The following is an 18,440-nucleotide window of genomic DNA, read 5'->3' on the forward strand; positions in this document are numbered from 1 at the left end:
TTATTTATTTATTTATTTATTTATTTATTTATTTATTTATTTATTTATTCTTAAAGATTTTATTTATTTATTTGACAGAGACAGACACAGCGAAAGAGGGAACACAAGCAGGGGGAGTGGGAGAGGGAGAAGCAGACACCCCACTGAGCAGGGAGCTTGATGCAGGGCTGGATCCCAGGACCCTGGGATCATGACCTGAGCTGAAGGCAGACGCTTAACGACTGAGCCACCCAGGCGCCCCGTAGGCTTCCATTTAAATGTAATTTTACTAAGAGCAATTTTTATATAAAGTTTTAATTCTTGGTTTTACATTCTGTAGTGTTTTTAAAATAGATTATTAAATTATATTCCTTTTGATAGAATCTCATTCTCCTCCCCCGAGTGTACATTATGCTTAGTAGTTTCTTCACAAAGAGACTTAACGATAGAAGTGACAGAATGTGACTTCCAAGGGTAGATCATAAAAGACATTGTAGCTTCTTTCTGGTTCTCTTGAGTTACCTGTACTAGAAAATGACAACTGTCCTGGGTAGATGACACTCAAGCAATCCAGTGGAGACATCTATGTGGTGAGGAACTGAAGTCTTGTGACAGTAACAGTGTTAGTGAGCCACATGGGAAGCAGGTCATTTACTCCCAAACAAACCTTTGGATGACTATAGCCGTAGTTGATGTTTTGATTGTAACTTCATTGGCGACTGTGAGCTAGAACCTATTAATAGGTAAGCTGTTATTGAATTCCTGACCTGCAGAAATTATAAAATGTTAAGTGTTAATTGAAACGTCTAGGTTTGGGGGTAATTTGTTACTAATACAGATTTAGGTACCCATAAATGTGGTGCTACTGTAACAAATACTTTAAAATGTGGGATAGACTTTGAACTTGGACAGTAGATGGAAAGCTTAATGTCAAGCCTTTGACAAGACTGCCAGTAAAGGCTTAAATAAAAATGAAGAAAACCATATTGGAAACTGGCAGAAAGGTTAGTAACACTGTCACTTGCAGTAATGTGGCCCTTAGAAAATGTATCTAATGAGCTAAGTGATCTAGCTAAGGAGATTTTCAAGCTAAAGGTTAAAACTGTTGCTTGGTTTCTTCTTTCTGCTTACAGTAAATAGGGTAGGGAAGGGCTCCTAAACAAAATGGAGCCAGGACCCGCTGGTTTGAAAATTCTCATCCTCTTAGTATATCAAACTATGCTAAAATTAGGAAATGGCTTCCAGGCAAAGATCAAATCCAGGGCACTCTCAGAATAGCTTTGTCTAAAGATGAAGCCAAGTGTGTGATTTATAAAATCCTTTCTTAAGACCTCAGACAGATCTAAGGTATGCCTCCAAGAACCTTTCAAAGTGATAGGGCTTATTATCAGATTAGGGTATCCCTTAGCAAAAATTTAAAGTAGAGAAGAGTTTATCTCAGATTTGTGACTGCTTTTTTGTCTTAATGGTGTGAACCCCGATAAGAATCCAAGAGACCCACAGTGTTTTCAAAAGAGTTATTTTGGCAGAAGTATCACCACCTTGGACTGAAGAGTGACCCTTTAGATCCCCAAAATTCTACTGGTAGAAGGCAGGTTAAAACATTCTATACACATGTATATAAACATGGGCTGCCTTTCATAAAATGGAAGGGTGACTCAGAAATCAGAGACCAAATCTCCAAGGCCAGAGCCAAGAGCCATGGAGAATTATTCCCAGGTCCTAAGTTCTCTTCAAGCAACTTATAAGATGTTTCTACCTTGATTTCAGAATTACTTTGGATCAGTGACTCCATTGTGCTTCCCATTTTCTTTTGTACACGATGGTTTTCCTCTGCCTATCCTATCCTTATATTTGGGGTAGGGCAGATAAGTTGTCACTTTAGTTCCCAGGTCTTCACTTTGGGAGAAATTATACTCAGAGGATTGTACTTAAGGAACTATACCTGAGAAGTTTCATCTGTACACGGATCTATTTAGATCACAACATCCTGGATGTGAAGTTGTTGCTCTAAAGGAATAAGACTTGGGGGAGTCTTGGGAGGGGGATGAAGTGTATTTTGTATATGAGAAAACTGTAAATTATTTGTCCAAAGAGTGGTGAACAGTAGTGGTTTTAAAATATGTCCACAAATTCTTTCATACTACTGTCTTCACTCTAGTCTAACTCCCCTCTCTTTGAGTGTCACTGTACTTAGTGACTCACTTCTAACAAATAGAATGTGAAGGAAGTAAGGGTAGGTCTTAAGAAAATTTGTGGCTTCCATCTTGCTCTTTCTCTTGGATCACTCTCTTTGGGAGGAGCCTGCTACTGTGTGGAAGGACACTTGAGAGGTTCTGTGAAGAGATCCATGTGGTGAGGAACTGAGACCTTGTTTAAACAGCCAGCAAGGAAACGGGTCGATCTTGGAAGAAAGTCCTCCAGCCCCAAACAAACCTTCAGATAACTTCAGCCATGGATATTACCTTTACTGCAATGTCCTGAGGGACTGTGAGCCAGAGCCATTCAGCTAAGTTTCTCACTCACAGAAACTGTGAGATAATAAATGTTTGTTCTTTGAAGCTGCTGTTTTATGGTAATTTATTGTGCAGAAGTAGCTAATCAGTACACGAGCAGGAAGGGAATATGATGAGAACGAAAGCTAACATCTGTAGTCATATTCCTTTAATCCTAATCTTCATCAATTCTCAGTTTTTTAGATGATCTCTAGCTTAGGCTAAATTCTGTCTTTCAATAGAAGAGTGTGTTGTATCTTGGTTTTATAGCCCTTTTATAACTAAGAATATGTTCAAGTAGCAAAAAAGTCATCTTTATTGTTTAAAGAAGTCTGACCTGATTATATAATACATTAACCTTAATTACACCAAGAAAGGAGTGGGGGATACTGAGATGCTAGCAAATATGTGAGATAAATTTTTCTAAACTTCCTATTTGAAAGTTTTTTAAAAGAATCAATGTCCAGAATTAAAACTGCCAAAGAAAACTCTTAAATTTACCTTAGTGCCATTTATTTCATGATATGCCAGTTTTTAAGTGTCATTCTTATTTTGGAATATATTGGAGGTTATAAAATTATTTAACCACTTTATCAGAAATAAAGTACATCATTGTTTTGTAATTCACCTATGGGTTTGGCATAACTAAACATTTTGAAATTATTTTGAATACAAGTTGGCTGTGACTTATAGCAGTAATTATATCAGGTTTACTTTATTGGTGATTATTTGCAAAGACAAGGAAAATGGTTTTTAAAGAATAACCATTATCTAATTTTTTTAATCCAAAAGAGGTAGCAATTGTGTTTTATTTAGATCATTAAATGTCTTGAAGTCATTAAATATCACAGCGGAAATCCTCTCCATTTTAAGTATTTATTTATTTATTCAACAGTCATTTGAGCATCTTTTCTGTTCTAAAGCTATACTAGACATTTGGTTATTTGTTGGTGGGCACCTTTCTGCTTTCAACAATTCCGTGTCTTTATCAGTCATCATAAATCAACAGGAAGAAGTCTACCTTTTTATTTCATATGTGTCTTTGAAGAGTTAAATAAAACACATCATCATTTGGATTTAAAATCATATCTTGCTCATCTTTCATCCCTGATGTTTTTAGTACAGTGCTGATCATATACCTCGGTGGTACCCAAGAAGGGTTTTTTATTTTTATTTTTTAAAGATTTTATTTATTTATCTGAGAGAATGAGATAGAGATAGCATGAGAGGGGGAGGGTCAGAAGGAGAAGCAGGCTCCCCGCTGAGCAGGGAGCCCAATGCGGGACTCGATCTGGGGACTCCAGGATCATGACCTGAGCCGAAGACAGTGGCTTAACCAACTGAGCTGCCCAGGCGCCCCCCAAGAAGGGTTTTTTAAAGAAAAACCTTCACACTTAGAATTTTTAACCTTAGCTGTAAAAAGGTATGAATGTTGTTTTCATTGGTTTCTTTCTTTGACTCTTAATGAGCCAGTTAAGGTTTGTTTTTATTTTGTTTTTTAAATGCTAGTTCATATTTGTTATAAGATCATTTTTACAGTGTTTCTCCGACCAGAGAGCAGCTCTTGTTGTTCAGATATGCTGGATTGGTTAAAAAACAAAAAAGCAAAAACCATTAAACTCACCTCACAACAGGCTGTGGTTCTAAGAGGAAAAGATCTCAGATTTCATGCTTTTGGGAAAAAGAAAGATGACACTTAATTGATCCGAAGTGAAAGTTGTCTTATTTTTTCTTTTGGCCACTGAGAAATGCTTGACTAACTTACTCTTTTAGAATTTGATAGTGTCATTTCTGAGCCAGAGTGATTTAAGAGATTATGATTTACAGTTATTGATTGTTTAATGTAACTCTGCTTTAAGAAGGGGGATAGGAATTGTTTATGTACTAACTTTCAAAAGTGGGTAACATTTTAATAAGGCTCTATATCTGAAAACTAAGTGGATAGGCATTATTCTTTTTTAAAGACTTACTTACTTAGAGGAAGGGAGGGAGAGTACAAGTCCTCGAGCAGGGTGTGGGGTAGAGGGAAGGAATCTCCAGCAAACCCAAGCAGGGTGTGGGGTAGAGGGAAGGAATCTCCAGCAGACCCACTGAGTGCGGAGCCGCAATTGGGGGACTCAGTCTCACAACCCTGAGATCATGACCCAAGCCAGAATCAAGAGTCGGATGCCCAACTGGCAAGCCACTAAGGCACCCCTGTGGATAGGCATTATTTAGCTAGCAAATTGTTATGTTACTGTGACTGTCACTATCCTACATTAAGTACTAACCCATAGTTGAGTTCCCAAAACTTTAGTATATTTCAGGTTGAGTTTTATTATCTAACAAGGGAGCAAAAGAACTGTATAACCTTTTTGCATAATGGTTTTTTACTTACATTTTTTTCTTGACTCTTAGACTAATACATCTTCAAGTAGAATATTTGGGTAGTTAGAAAATTATAAAGAAGAAATCAGGAATCATTTATTCCTACCCAGAGATAACTGCTATTCTGCCTAGGTTTTTCTTTGTTCTTTTGTATTGTATTCAAATACATATTTCTTTATTTTATTTTTTTAAAGATTTTATTTATTTATTTATTTGACAGAGAGAGAGCGCGCACAAGCAGGGTGAGAGGCAGAGGGAGAGGGAGAAGCAGACTCCCCGCTGAGCAGGGAGCCTGATGAGGGACTCGATCCCAGGACCCTGGGATCATGACCTGAGCCGAAGGCAGACGCTTAACAACTGAACCACGCAGGCACCCCATTTTTCTTTATTTTAAAGTGCCGCAAAAATCTGTCTCTTTTCCATTTTGATTGTGTGTGTTGGGGGGGATATTTTAAAGATTTTATTTTTAAGTAATCCCTGTACCCAGTGTGGGGCTCAAACCTATAGTGCTGAGATCAAGAGTCTCATACTCCGTGGACTGAGCCAGCCAGGCACCCCTTGATTGTGTTTTGAGAGGAGATTTGTTTGTATTGGTGATGGTAGTGATGGTAGTTGGAATTTAAGTAGTATAAATCTAAAATTTGAACCCACAAAGTCTGACTTCAGAGTTTTTGCATTTAGCTATTATAATCGTGTATCTGTGCCAATTTATTTAACCATTCATGTTTTATTTTTATTTATTTATTTTTTATTTTATTTTATTTTTTTTTAAAGATTTTATTTATTTTTTAGAGAGCGAGCGAGCGAGAAACAGCATGAGAGGGGAGAGGGTCAGAGGGAGAAGCAGGCTCCCCGCTGAGCGGGGAGCCCGATGTGGGACTCGATCCCAGGACCGTGGGATCATGACCTGAGCCGAAGGCAGACGCTTAACCATCTGAGCCACCCAGGCGCCCAACCATTCATGTTTTATTGAAACTTTATTTTCCACAGCCTCTTACATTAATTTTTGTTGGAATTTTTCCGAGTGTGACCTTAGGATAAAATCTTAAAAATAGATTTACCAGTTACAGGATTATATACATTTATATAGTTACCAGGAATAATGTAACTGCTGCCTAATAACTAAAAAACAAATTAACAGACAATAAACAGTTCCTGAAAACCTAACACCACATTTAGGTCAAACTGACTTTATTAGAAAAGTAGTTTAGTTTGCGTGTTGATTAACCTAGGGTAGAGGACTTGTTTTCTTTTTTCTGTTTTTGTGGGACATTATGTCTTGGTACGTTTCTCATTCCTTCCATATTGTTTCATCACTGATTACTATGATCAGATTGCTTAAACAAAATCCTGTATGTGCTATTAGTGTTTTTAGACAAAGCTCATAGACAAATGCAAGATAAAAACTCACAGGTTAGTGTATTCTTACTCTTAAACTAATCAAAGGAACTGAAGAAATTTAATGAGCAGAATAGGAGATAATTGTGGTCAAATCCAAAATGAATTGCTACTGCGTGCTACACCAAAATATTAATGGTGATTTTGCTGGGCTTGTGGAAATGTAATTTTTACTGTGCTTCCTGTGTTTGCATAATTTAAGTATATAATTTTAAATGCCAAAAGAATAGCACTTTTGGTAGCATTTTAACATATGCAATGCTAAAATATAAGACTTCTTTATCAAAGAACGTTTTAAAATTCTTCCATCATGCTAAAATTAACTAATAATATAATTACTAAAATCTTCTTTTGTTGAATATAACCCAGCCATACATTTTCAAACCTGTGTTTCGTGATATACAAATACAAGAGTAAAGTTCTTGAGCAGTAAGTAGACTGATAACACTTTTTTCACACCTGATTATTCATTGGGAATCATATATATAAAAAGGTTTGTAGAACAACGCTGAGTTGTCTCTACTCAGAATTACACAGTAGGAAGGGATAAAGGAAGGAGAGAAGCAAAGTCTGTTTCTATTTTCTCTGCGGCTGTCATCTAGCCTTATGTTCTGATAGAGGGCTACAGCTGGAATTATTTTCTTGCTTTACCCAGCATCCTTTTGCCTCTACACATAAAATTGCTATAGTAGTCTTAGAAAAAGGAAAAGCTAAACAATCTCTTAGCAACCAGAGGAGAATAATTATTACACCAGCCTCTGAGAGTGAAGCAGATTTCCATTGTATATTAAATATTGGCATAGGTTACTGTATGGATAATACAGATGAGCTTATGCCAGCACAATGCTAAGGGCATTGAATGTGGGTGTGTCTGACTGCTATAGATGAGTTTTTTAAAGCTAGAGATCATGCAAATGTATGTACAGTCTTTATGTATATCATATGTTAAATTTTCTGCTCTTGTGAAAGATTTTTGGCATTTCCCACCACCTAACTTTAGAATATGTCCATGTTCCCATAGTAATTGTTACTTTTTTTTTTTAAAGATTATATTTATTTATTTGATAGAGAGAATGAGAGAGAGAGAGAGCACAAGAGGGGGGAGCGGGAGAAGCAGACTCCCTGCCGAGCAGGGAGCCCGATGCGGGACTCGATCCCGGGACTCCAGGATCATGACCCGAGCTGAAGGCAGTCATTCAACCGACTGAGCCACCCAGGCGCCCAGTAATTGTTACTTTTAAGGGGTTGTAATTCAGTTAAAAACATTCAAATTGGACTAAGCCTGAACACTTTTTACTCAGTTGTATCCAACGTAAGACAGTTTTGGTTATTATTAATTTTAATGATGGCAATAGTGCAGATAATGTTTTTAGAAAATAAAGTATTTTTCTTATTTGACAAATAAGACTGGCAAAGATTGGTAAGTGGTAAAACCCAGTATGAACAGAGATGTGAGGAAATGACCCCTCTGTAATATACTATCGAGGGGTTTTCAAATGATACATAAGCTTGCTAAAAGGTAGCTTGGTAATATAATGGGAATATATGCATATTCTTCAGTGATTCTATTTATGGGAATTAATCCTAAGGAAATAATATTACCACTGCACCAAGATGTATGTATAAGGACATGCACTGCAACATATATAACAGAAAGTAGGAAGGAATCTAAGGGTCCATAATTAGAGTATTGCTTATAGAATAGATGACACACACAAATACCGAACTTCTTTGCAAGCATTTCAAAGCACAGGGTACATCTTTATATATTGATGTGGTGAGAGGTCCATGATATATTATGAAGGAAAAACACCACATGGATAGACTGTCTACAGTATAAATGGAATCATATTGTATATAGGATATGAACAAATATACATGCATTAAGAAGTCTGGAAAGCTCTATGTCAAATAGTAGGTGTTATTCCATGGGTTTGGGATTATGGGCAGAATTTTTCTGTGTAATTTGAACTTTTACATTTATTAAAATTATTTCTTTTGTGGGTGAAGATTTTTTTGTTAAGGAGTTCTTTTTCTACATTTTTTGTCCTGTTAAACCAAATTTACTCCCAAGAGTCTATATTAGTATAATGTGATCTGATTTGTGGATGGTTGCATATTAGAGATTATTTATATGATACTATATGACAGGCATAATTATAAGCCCTAGGGATAAAATGTAGGCAAAGTCTCCCATTACTGGCTCTTGGCAGAAATATAAATAAAAGAACACTTAGAATATAGGGTGATAGATACAAGTATTTTTGAGGAACTTTAGAGGAGGGAATGATTAAGTTGGGAATGGATCACCAAAGACTTCCCTCTTGTACATATATACCATAAGGTCTGTAAAAGAATGTTCTTAGCAACATTGTTTGAAATAGGCCAAAAAATAAAAATAAAAAAAAAATAACTAGGGGGAGAGGGCCCATTTCTATGGATTTGTGTAAATTATATTTCTTATGAAGGTGTTCCTTAGACAATACTAATTTTCTTCTCTTCCACTCTCCAGTATGTGCAGGATTCCCCAAGAGAGCTTTGGTAATTGGAAATCTTAGAAAGGTTGAGCAGAAAAACAAATAGATTTGCATGAATAGCCTTCCCCAAGTCTGGAAATAAGGAGATCAGTTAAAAGCCTACTGAAATAAGATAGGCAAAAAAGATAATGAGGGCAAAAAAGATAATGAGGGCAAAAAAGATAATGAGAGAAAATGGATTTGAAAGATACTCAGAAGGTGAACTTGTTTAGAAAATAATTTTTTTTAATCGACAGGATATCTTGCATGAATCTAGGAGGGTTTGGGGCAAGGGTTGAAGAATGTCTTAGCTCATCATTTCACATACAGAGTGGGGGCGGAATGTATTTAAGCCAAAAAGCATATGACAAATTCCCTAGTTGAATTACTTGAATATTTTAATAGGATATATTTATATTTCAAAATGTTACAATTCGGTATCACAAACAAGGGAAAAAGTATATACCTAGATTTTAAGAGAAATTTTGGCCAACATAAAAGTAAAGCTCTAGAAAAATTGGAAAATTACTCATAATCAAACCATCAAGGATTGGTGTTAACATTCCTTTTATATCATTTCATTCTTTTATTTTGTTATGGTTATGATAATGTAAATTTTGTATACTGTTTAACACTAAATGTTTCCCCATATAGTGGATATTAGTCATAAGCCTAATTTCAGATGACCACTCAATATTCCATTAAGTGGGGATACCATAATTTATGTAACCATCCCCATATTTTGGGACATTAGGGTTATTTCTTCATTTTTACTATTAAAAGTAATTCTGTTGAACCACAGACCTGTACCTCTGAAACAAATAATACATTATATGTTAAAAAAAAAAAGAAGATAGCAGGAAGGGAAAAATGAAGGGGGGGGGAAATGGAGGGGGAGACGAACCGTGAGAGACTATGGACTCTGAGAAACAAACTGAGGGTTCTAGAGGGGAGGGGGTGGGGGAGTGGGTTAGCCTGGTGATGGGTATTAAAGAGGGCACGTACTGAATGGAGCACTGGGTGTTAGATGCAAACAATGAATCATGGAACACTATATAAAAAAAAAAAGTAATTCTAAGAAAAATAATTTTGCCTAAAGCTTCTCCCATTTAGTACTTTTTTTTTCTTTGCAAGATTCAATACTTTGTCAAAATGTTTTAAAAACCTTTGATACATTCTACTGAAATCATTTTTCACAAATGGTTGATCCACATTTTACTTGTGTATGTAGAATTAGCAATGACTAAGAATGGCCATTTTACTTATTACTGCTTTTTAAAAAACTTTTTCAATATACATCTAAATTTATAACTTGCTGAAAGAGATATAATTAAGTAGTAGGAAAATACTCTCCCAGTTTGGGATTCTATAAAAATGTTAGTTTTGTTTCTCACAGTTCAAGGATAATGGGCCTTATTGTAGATTGTAGTCTGTACAATACATTGAGGGAAGGAGTTGTTTGTTTTTACCATGTGAGACACCTGAAGGATGTTTCCCTTATTTTATTATCTGAGACCCATTTAGGTGTGTAGTTAAAAATTCACTGTGTGATGTGAACTGTAGTTATTAGGTAAATTCTACCTGTTTTGGCAGACATTTTTAAGTAGAACTAAATTATTTGTTACCCAAACAATAAACACATTTTTATTTATTTAATAATGAAATAACACTCTTGATAGTTCCCTTTAAAAAATAAATGTATTCTTAATCAAAATGAAATGTGTCTTTGCTTAATGTACAGAATATAAGTAGAATTAACCCAAGTCAGTAGAGTAAAATACTTGTGTTATATAACAAGTTTATGTTTGTTCAGGTATGGACTTTTCAGTAGGCTTTATTTTACAAACCTTAAATGACTCCTCAATTAGATTGGAATTCAGTAAAATCAACCTGATCCAAATAGTTGTCACCATTATAAGTATACTTACTTTGTAATTACTACTGATATTACTACTACTACTACTATAGTAATTCATGCCTGTTTACAGATTTTAATCTCTTGAGTATCCCAAGTAACCCCAAAGTTATTAGTACAAATATACCCAATTTATAATAAAAACATAATTTAGAGAAGTTAATTGCTTGAATTGCTTAAATTCTAAACCTTAGCTGGAGGAGACAATTTTCTAACTTAGGCCCTTTCTCTAAACCTCCCCCCCAAACCCCCATGTTTTCTTCTGTTCAGCTTGCTTATGATTTTTACAGTTACTTGAATCATTTATTTTCAAAACTGTCTCGAATATGTTAATATATTTCTTGAAATTTTTTACTCCTTCCAATTTTCAGCATGCATTTTGAAAGAATGTTTGCTGGTTACTAGTATTTAACCAACTTCCTTCTAGTAATTAATTTAGCATTAACTATCATAACTCATTGGGACAACTGTAATGAAAATCAGCTAAAAAGAACAATTAACTGGGTTTGACATTTAGTTTTAAGTGATAGTGCATTCTCAAATATATTTTTTTAAAGTTTAATTGCTTTTAGTTTTCAGGGCATTTTCACATATATTATCATCTCACTAAATCCTTAAGAAAATCCACGTGATAAAATAGCATAGGAATTATAAAAGTATTTGGTAATTGAAAAAACCAATTCCACAGAAATTAAATGTCACAAGGCTACTTTGTTCCAGAGCAAGGACTAGAATGTGCATTTATAAACTAAAATATGTTAGCTATTTTATGAATCTTACTGCTTTAATTTTAGAGCACCAAATTTTTAATTGTTTTATTTTTTTTTAAAGCTCATAAAGGTTTACACCCTTAAGATTATTAGCCCTATAGTGATGACTCCAAATTATTTTAGGTTAAGCCAGTGAAAGTATTCCTGTCATTTTTTTTGGCTTTCACAATCTCTTCAAATAATTATACAATAACAGGAAAAGTAATGGCAAATAATTATCTCATTCCTTTAAACAAATTATTGTTTATGAAATTTCAAAAACATGTCATTAGGGCCTGTCATTGAGCATATCCCCTACCTAAGTCTCATGTGCATGAGTTGAATCAGCATAGTCAGGCTAATTAATTCTTTCATTCATTCAATAAGGTCATGGACTGCTGTTTTCTTTTGATCCCCTGTATCATATAACACAGCACAGTCCTTGGTACATACTTTTTTAACTTGCAAGACAACACTTAAATTGATTTGTGTATCTCTGTGATAATTTCTTCATTTTCTATGTATGTTGCTTCTCGTTAAAATTTAAAACTTCATTTTAATTAGATTATCTCTCTAACGTGGCATGGTTAGGCTTCTAATTCTTCCTAAGTCGTTTGCTATAAGGAAGCCCATAAAATTGATTTATTATTAATATTATTGTTATTTTATTTTGATCTGGTTCCCTAATCATGACTGTTTGAGTTTGGGGAATTGCCATTTATAGTGATGGTAGTGGTACATAATGATTTGCTAAATACTTGCTAGAGTGAAAGTATCTTACTTTGTTTTTGTTTATATTCTGGCAACTAATGAATTTGGGGGATTATTCCCATTAGGCAACTGAAGAGGACAGTTCCAGTTCTCTAGTGAAAGATCATCTCCAGCAAGAGACAGTTGTTACCAGTGAGCCATACAGAAGCTCAAGACCTTCTGCCTTTGAAGATCTGAATGCCAGAAGAGTTTACTTGCAGAGCCAAGCCAATCAGGTGAGAAGATTAAATATTTTTCGGTGTGTTATTCATATGTATAGAAATTGGATGTATTAGAGAAGGACATTAAGACCATCTGCCTTTATCAGACAAAATAAACAACAGAAGTCTAGGGGAATGTGATTTAACCGAACCATAAATTTGACTTTACATTTTTTTATTACAAAGGTGAAAAGGGAAAGTGTGTTACACTTTCATTCTCTGGGAGGAAGAGCCATTTCAGCCTCTTAGGAACCAAAAATTTCTCTAGCTTTACTCTAGATGAAACTTCTCAGATGACAGATATTATGAAAAATATCTTGAGCAAACATATCTGTGGCAAATACACTGATAAATTTCATAGAGTTGTTTCTTGTAGCTTAACCTCAGATACTAATAATGTATTCCTAAATCAACTCTGTGAAAGTGTTTCCTTTGGGTACTCAGTATATAACCTTCTAATTTTTCCAGCTTGATCTAAAAATGAAACCTTAATTATAGACTATAACCCTGTTTTTATGTCACTCACAAATGTTATCAAATCTGTCAGAAGACCATTCATGACCCCATTTCTCTTAGTGATAGAAACAAATGCTTTCATTGTTAAATAAGCATTTGAACCATTTCACTATGAACTCATGTGGTTTAAACTATACCCAGTATATGTCTACAAAATCAGAAGCCCATCAAAGTGGTTTTTTAAAAAATGTTTTAAAATACTCTTCTTGATAGATGATATTTATAAGATGTATTAGTGTCCAGTGGCATAGTGGCTATGACTAAAGCCCACCTGTTTCTCATTTCATGATTCTCATTTTAACCCGAGGATCCCAAACATGCAGCTTGTTAGGGAAGAAATTTGCTTTGCATTTGCTCTTCCATCTTTCTGGAACACTTTTCCCCTAGATCTTCACAACGTTTGCTCCTCACTTCAGGTCACCTCTTCCGTGAAGCCTTCCCTGGGCACTCTAAATAAAATAGCGACTTTTCTATCACTGTATCCTTACTCTGCTTTATTTTTCTTCATAATATTTACCATTTCCTAACTTTATGTATTTAATTTTTCTATTTGTACTTTTTGTTTGTTCCCTGATATCTTGAAAAACCTAGAAGTTTCTGAATAAAGTGAGCCTCTAGTTAACATTTGTTGAATGAGAGAATGAATAAATGCTAACAGCATCAGCTTGGAAGCAAATGATGTTTTGACTCAGTTTATTCCTGTTCTTACCATTCAGTACTGGGAACTTGATTAATTTAGGGTAACTTGGAGACTTTATTTTATTTTATTATTTTTTAAAATTAACATATATTATTTGTTTCAGAGGTACAAATCTGTGATTCATCAGTCCTATATAATACTCAGTGTTCATTACAACACTTACCCTCTGCAATGTCCATCACCCAGTTATCCCAGCCTTCCACCTCTCTCCTCTCCAGCAATCCTCATTTTGTTTCCAATGATGAAGAGTCTCTTACAGTTTGTCTCCCTCTCTGGTTTCGTCTTGTTTCATTTTTTTCCCTCTCTTCGCCTATGATCCTCTCTGCCTTGTTTCTTAAATTCCACATATAAGTGAGATTGTATGATAATTGTCTTTCTCTGACTGACTTATTTCACTTAGCATAATACCCTCTAGTTCCATCCACATTGTTGCAAATGGCAAGATTTCATATTTTTTATGGCTGTGTAATATTCCATTGTATATATATACTGGGGAGGGGGACTTGATTTTAATGACTCAGTGGCATTCCTTAGAATTCATTTTAAGAATAAATAGAGCTAGGGGCACCTGGGTGGCTCAGTTGGTTGGGCATCTGCCTTCGGCTTGGGTTGTGATCCCCAGGTCCTGGGATCGAGCCCCACATCGGCTCTCTGTGCAGCGGAGAGCCTGCTTCTCCCTCCGCCTCTGTCTGTCACTCTGCCTACTTGTACTCTCTCTCTGTCAAATGAATAAATAAAATCTTTAAAAAAAAAGAATAAATAGAGCTAGGACTTTTGAGGTGCTAGGCATTAAGTAGCTTCTCTCTTTCCCCACTCCCACTGTTCCCCTCTATCTTGTTCATGTAAACTCAGTATGACCATTTATCTCTGTCTTTCTTTACATATCCATTTCATTCTTTTTCTCTATGGCCTAGGTTCTTTGTTGCCTCATTGATTAGTAGTGTATTATGACTATCAGAATGTCAGGCTCAGCCCTTTAGTCGTCATGACATTCCAGCCTAGATCGCTATAGTCCCAAACCAATTCCATACTCTTATAAGAAGGAAGCTGATTGGCTCAGCTTAGGGCAAGTTTGTTTATATATTCTACATAGCTCTCCATTCCAAGGTTACAGGATGAGCCGATTAGGCAGAGAAGAGATAAAATGATGCACACTCTATCCAACATTGCCACTTTTGGGCAGAGCTCCAGTTCTAGGCTATGTTACAAGTTTATGACTTGCCTTCGTGTTACGTGCCAGATCCTGGTTTAATCATAATTATGGCTGATTGGCAGGAGAATGGCAAGGCTAATCATGGCAACCTTGGAGCAAGGAGATGTTTCTTTTTGTCTTGTGTAAATTTAAGCTATGTGTTTTACATTTCCTGCCTAAACTTGTTATTTTGCCGTTTTCCATAAGGTCTGTTTGCTTAATAGAACCAAACTAGGCGTTGGGGAAAAAGTTGTTCCCTGGATAGAAATTTCTCCAACAGTGGGTAAGATCTTGGGCTTCAGATAAAGGCAGATCTAGTTTTAAATCTTGTCCTTTTAATTGACTTACAATTACAAAACTAATGCTCTCTGTCTTACTGTTTCCTCATATGTAAATATCAATAATAAAACTTACTCCCATAGTGTTATTTTAGGGGTTAAGGAAGATCATTCATTCATGCAAACATTGATATGTATATGGAATATATGCATATTAAAAATGTTAGAGTACCTACTATGTGCCAGGCCCTATTCTAAGCCCTGAGAATAGCTGTGAACAAGAAAGATATGAGCTCTAGCCTCATGAAGGATATAAATGCTAATAGGGGAGATAGACTGTTAAACAAGTTAAACCAATAATATTTCAGATAGTAATAGTGCTATGAAACAAAGTAATGGGAAATAGAATAGTAGGAATATACAGGGAAATAGACTAGTAGGAATTATACAGATCTATAAGATGATAGGGAAGATCCTCTGGGGAGCTATTTATTTTTTTTTTTATTTTTTATTTTTTTTAAAGATTTTATTTATTTATTTCAGAGAGAGAGAATGAGAGAGAGCACATGAGAGGGGGGAGGGTCAGAGGGAGAAGCAGACTCCCCGCCGAGCAGGGAGCCCGATGCGGGACTCGATCCCGGGACTCCAGGATCATGACCTGAGCCGAAGGCAGTCGCTTAACCAACTGAGCCACCCAGGCGCCCATCTCTGGGGAGCTATTTATATGGAGATATGAATAATACCAAAACAAAACATAATAGCCATATGAAAATCCAGGGGTGACAGGTGGGATATCCAAGCAGGAGCTTGGTATTTCAGAGAAACAGGCTGATGGAGCTGCAGTTTCGTGAGTAAAGGTGGTAATATATTGCAAGTTACAGTTAGAGAGTTTGGTAGAGTTTGGATAGTGTAGGCTATTGGGAGGAGTAGGAATTTTGTTCTAGTTTCAGTGAGAAGCAATTGGAAGGTTTTTAATCTCCAATAAAGGTCCCATTTACATTTAAAAACATTATTATGGCTTCTGTGTGGACAGTTAGGATGAGGTCATGAGTGGAATTAAGACCAATTTTGAAGCTATTGTTTTCATCCAGGTAAAAGATTTTGGTGATTTGGATTAGACAGAAATGATGAGGAAATGGTGAGATAAGGGGTAAATTCTGGAAGGAAGAGCCAAAAAAGTCTTGATAATAGATTAGAGTCCAGGATGCCTTCTGAGTTTGAGGTCTAAGCAATGGAATGAGTGATGGTGCCATTATCTGAGATGGACAAGACTAGGACAGTTACCTCTGTCACCACCAATACAGTGCCGTTCCCACTTCCCACTCCTTTCGGCACAGAGTGAAAGACTTGCCTAATATCCAGAGGTTGTATGTTAGGACATGTAGGCTCTTATATTCTGAATGATGTATGTCATGATTAAGTAAACTGTCATGATTATTTCATGGTGAAAAAAGATGGATCTGAAATCTTTCTTGTGATCAGATAGTCTTTAAATGTTTACTTAAGTTCTACTTTCCCCACTGGCCTCAGACTTTATAGCCCCTTTCACTTTCATATTGGCCATTTTTCAAACACATTGGTGTTATCATCATCTATTGCTAGGGGTGTTTTTTCCTTCTCAAAGATAAGACTCTTGTTTCTTTGATAGTGTTTGATTGTCTTAATTTGTTCTGTCAAACACATGAGTGTTCCCCCAGTACATAGACCTGCAATTTATATTGATATTCTTTACATTTTTCCCCTCTGATATCATGGTATATGAAGTGGCATAATGAAACCTGTTAGTATTTCTTATTCTTTTTTTTAAAGCCTGTTCGTATTTCTTTTTGGTGTTTTTCATAAATTGAAAAAGCATTACTGAAAGCAGCACTTAGATTTCTGAGAATCATTCTGCTTTTACTTTGGAAGATGACTTTCATTCTCATATTTAATTATTTTCAGATTAGTTGTTAAAGTATTATATGTGTTTTCATGTTTAATAATTTTATCTGACCTCTGTAATTGTCTTGGGAAATCAAGAAGACTATTTAAGAATGAGATTTTATAGTCTTTTGGTGCTTCGCTAAGTGCTTTTGATTCTAATATTTCATTTGAGCAGAGCTAGTGTCTTTAGTTCTTGTCAGTGAAGAAATTCATGCATAGAATCATTAAGTACCTGAACAGTCACTAGATTAATACTTGCTGAATTGTTAGAATTCTGAGGTTATTTACAAATGCTAAATGTTTCTTCTACCTCCTTCCTCTTCTCCTCCTTTTCCTTTTTATTCTAGCTCAGATTAAAATATTGCCTTTTATGTTAATCAGGCAGCTTTATATTTCATTAAATCTGTAAGTATGGCTTGTTAATCCTTATCATAGCTGGTCCCTACTGTATGCTGAGTACTGTTTAAAGCACTTACATAACTAATATTGATCTTCACAACAACCTGTATGACAAACTGCCTCATTTGGGGGATAGAAATTATCCATAGTTTACGCATGTTTTTGTCTAAGTTTACTATGAAATTTTATAAGAAATGCAAGAAAAATTAATTGGTACAAGAAGGAAAAAAGTAATTTTAAGCCAGTTTTACTTTGAGAAAAAATAATAGCAAAAATAGAGGCTGAAAATAGTTTGCATACCTTTTCCAGGAATTTGGAATCAAAGGAATCCATCTGGAATCATATTTGCTCATCAACATCTAGGCATCCTAGGAAATAAGATAGTTAAGATTGAGGATATCCAGTTTAACACCTTTAAATACAAAATATGTTCCAATATCTTCAGTGATGGGCAGAAAAACTCACCAGTGGAGGAGAGTGGATATATGTACATCCTGAGGTAGGCCTGTGATTGATATAGTTGAGCAGTGAGAAAAAACTTGATGAAGGTAACACAAAGTTATCATCCCAGACCCTGGGAATTTATTCGGCCTACCTATTTTGGCTGAGGGAAGTATAAGCTACTCTTTTGACTGATGGGAGGGAAAAGAACTGAGCCCTTCTCCCAAAATGACAATGATGATAGTGGTGGAGTGGTTGAAGAATGTAGTCGCCATGCAGAAAACTGTAAAATAGTGCTAGGTAACTGCAGAGAGGGAAGTAAACAACATTTGGCAGGCAGCTCTTAGCATGGGGATTTTGAACATGGCTTCTGGAGCCAGACTATTAGGGAGTTGAATTCTAGCTTCTTTACATTTTTTTCTTTACAACTTTACAAGTTTTTTTTCTTTACAACTTTACAACTTTTCCTTATCTCCAAGATTGATGTGACATAGAGAAACAAGGGTTATGTTTTATGAGTTTGTATAACTAGACATTTAATTACACATTTTCTGATGTTAAAATAAGTGAACTCAGTTTATTAGGGATTAGAATAGAGTAG

General features: G+C 35.4%; 1 protein-coding gene across 2 annotated transcripts in view; it reads left to right on the forward strand.

Moving 5' to 3' along the window:
* Window positions 1–18,440, forward strand: part of SPRED1 (sprouty related EVH1 domain containing 1) — a 120,324-nt gene that overhangs the window by 83,156 nt on the left and 18,728 nt on the right. For both annotated transcript variants that reach the window (XM_034994507.1, XM_034994506.1), the window contains exon 5: window positions 12,256–12,405. In XM_034994507.1, the coding sequence (XP_034850398.1) occupies window positions 12,256–12,405 (150 nt within the window). The remainder of the gene's footprint in view (window positions 1–12,255; window positions 12,406–18,440) is intronic.

Source organism: Mirounga leonina, unplaced genomic scaffold (genome assembly GCF_011800145.1).
Source record: "Mirounga leonina isolate KUSES-001 unplaced genomic scaffold, KU_Mleo_1.0 Mir_91, whole genome shotgun sequence".
Classification (NCBI taxonomy): Eukaryota; Metazoa; Chordata; class Mammalia; order Carnivora; family Phocidae; genus Mirounga; species Mirounga leonina.